The sequence below is a fragment of the Lactuca sativa genome, chromosome 4 (genome assembly GCF_002870075.4).
Source record: "Lactuca sativa cultivar Salinas chromosome 4, Lsat_Salinas_v11, whole genome shotgun sequence".
NCBI lineage: Eukaryota > Viridiplantae > Streptophyta > Magnoliopsida > Asterales > Asteraceae > Lactuca > Lactuca sativa.
In genome coordinates, this window is record NC_056626.2 from 172,840,829 (window position 1) to 172,843,908 (window position 3,080).

Here is a 3,080-nt window from a genome sequence, read left to right on the forward strand (position 1 = left end):
GACACTAAAATCACTAACAATCCTCCCCCATTTTAGTGTAACCCTTGAACAAACATAACCTTATCAAACAAACAAAACTAGTACATAATGAAAATATCGAAACGATTGAATTTCCACTTAGTATCATACATTTGCAAATACTCGAGAATCAGGGTGTTCTAAGAATTGAACCCATCAACCCATTTGAATACCAAAAAGTAAAATACATACTAGTTTATTGAATTTCTAGCAAAATATAACTTGTCACAACTATAAAGCCATGTATCTCAATCTTCTCATGATCATATCAAGGTGAAGTCCACAACCACTTGAAATGCGGCTACATTTCACAATCACTTAGGTAACTCCTTTCCATGTATCTGCACATACATTTATCAAAGGAATAATTAACAAGTTAAACTTCAGCCTAGCTAACTTGCAGAACCGAGCAAATACTTGGGATGAATACTTCATGTATAAGTATGAGCTTTCCACATTGAATTCAACTCCTAACATTATATTAGGTGGGAATTGGGTATCTCATCATTATAGAATTAAATGGACTTTAATCACATCCCAATTACAGACTTGTGCACTAAGTCTCTTGTCAGACCTTTAGTCAAGTGATCTGCCAAATTTTGTTGCGATTTCACAAACTCAACCAAAATCACACCATTCATGAGTAGTTCTCTAATCATACTATGTCTAACACCTAGGTGTCTAGACTTGCCATTATAAACCTGACTATATACCTTAGCCAAAGCGGCAGCACTATCACAAAGGATAGAAATATGTGTTATCGGTTTAGACTACAAAGGAATCTCATAGACTAAATTCCTTAGCCACTCTGCTTCTTTACCAGCAGCTACTAATGCAACAAACTTAGATTCCATTGTCGAGTTTGTAATGCAAGATTGCTTCTTGGAAGCCCAAGAATTGGCACCTCCCCTAAGCAAGAATACCCAACCAGAAGTTGAGGAATGGTCCTCCATGTTGGCTATCCAACTTATATCCGAATGACCTTCTAAAACTGAAGGGCTTCCCAAATAACTCAAGCCATAATCTATGGTTCCCTTGAGATACTTGAACACTCTATTCACTTCTTGCCAATGTTGAGCAGTAGGATTACTAGTATACCTGCTCAACTTACCCACAGTAAAAGCAATATCAGTTCTGGTACTTGTCATGGCATACATCAAGCTACCAATAGCCTTAGTGTATTCCAATTGTGAACTGGGAACACCATTATTCGGCATTAATTTCACATTTGGATCAATAGGAGTACTCACAGGAGAACAATCAGTAAAATTAAACCGCTTGAGAATTTTCTCAATATAATGACTTTGAGTCATCATCAATCCTTTGTTCATCCTCTTAATTCTTATTCTAGGAATTACATCAGCCTCTGCTCAATCTTTCATGGAAAACTTGGATGATAACAATTTCTTTGTTTCATCCACTTGATTTTGGTCAGTACCAAAAAACAACATGTCATCTACATATAAGCAAATTATCACTCTAGCTCTAGTAGCATCATCAAATCTACTATAAACACATTTGTCACATTGGTTTGTCTTGAAACCAAAAGCCAAAATCACCTCATCAAATTTTTGATTCCATTTTTTAGGCGCTTGTTTCAGCCCATACAAAGATTTGACAAGTTTACAAACCATATGCGCTTTACTGGGCATAACAAAACCTTCTGGTTCTTTCATGTAAACTTCCTCATCAAGATAACCATTTAAAAAGGCTGTTTTCACATCTATTTGGTGAATAACCAGATTGTGGATACTTGTCGAGGCAACCAACAATCTAATAGTAGAAATACGTGCAACTGGAGCATACGTATCAAAATAGTCAGTACCGGGTTTTTGTCTAAAACCTTGAATGACTAACCGGGCTTTGAATTTGTCAATAGTCCCATTTAAATTCATTTTCTTTTTGAAAATCCATTTGCAACCAAGACGTTTAGAACCCGGAGCCAAATCAGACAACACCGATGTGTTGTTCTCAAGAGTTGATGACATTTCGTCATCAATTGCTTCCTTCTAAAAGGCACTATCATGAGACTCTATGGCCTCTTGATATGTCTTAGGATCATCTTCAATACTATAGTAGTAAGAGTATTCAAATATAATTTCATCTCTTGAACCTTCTACCAAATATAGTTGGACGTCGAATCCGAAATTTTTCGCAATTTGGCCTCTGTTGCTTCTACGAAGATCTTGTGGTTCTTGCATGATACCACCATCTTGACTTTCTGAATTTTTCTCTTTATTAGCACTAAAAGTCTAGTCCTCAGGCCTTTAAATCGATGAAAACTGCATCTCATTAAAAATTGCATCCCGCGATTCGATAACAGTGTTAATTAAAACCAAATTATTAGGTTCTACTACATAAAACCTATATGCCTTGGAATGTTCAGCATATCCAATGAATCTGCAATCAATTCCATGTTCTCCCAAAATTTTCCTTTTGGTCTCGGTAAGTTTTACAACTGTCCGACATCCCCAGACCCGAAAATAACTCAAATTCGGCTTTTTCTTTAACCAAAGTTCATATGGGACTGTTTTGTTCCTTTTATTTGGAACCCTATTTAACAAATAGCAGGCGGTTAACATGGCCTCTCCCCAGAATCCTTCACTCAATCCCGAGTATGATAACATCGAGTTTACCATTTCCTTTAAAACTCGATTTTTGCGTTCAGCAATACCATTCTGTTGGGGTGTTTAAGGTGTTGTGGTCTCATGAATGATACCCACTGATTGAAAATATATGGGATCCATATATTCACCTCCTCTATCAGTCCTGAGACGTTTAACCGGAATTCCCAATTGCAATTCCACCTCGTTTTTGTATATTTTGAATTTATCTAAGGCTTCATCCTTATAATATAACAAATACACATAGCAAAACCGAGTGCGGTCATCAATAAAGGTGACTACATACTTTTTATTTCCCAAAGAAGGAGTGGAATGAAAATCAAACAGGTCACTGTGTACAAGTTCCAAAATAGTTGAATTTCTAGTGACATTATGAAATGGTTGTTTTGTTACCTTTGTATGAATGCATATTTTACATTTATCAGATGCCATATCAAA

The 3,080-nt window shown here is 36.2% G+C and overlaps 1 protein-coding gene across 1 annotated transcript; it reads right to left on the minus strand.

Moving 5' to 3' along the window:
- Window positions 1-788: 788 nt before the first annotated feature.
- On the minus strand, window positions 789-1,331 carry LOC122197501 (secreted RxLR effector protein 161-like). Its single transcript, XM_042901676.1, has one exon. The coding sequence runs from the start codon at window positions 1,329-1,331 to the stop codon at window positions 789-791; it is 543 nt and encodes a 180-aa protein (XP_042757610.1).
- Between the last annotated feature and the right edge of the window lie 1,749 nt (window positions 1,332-3,080).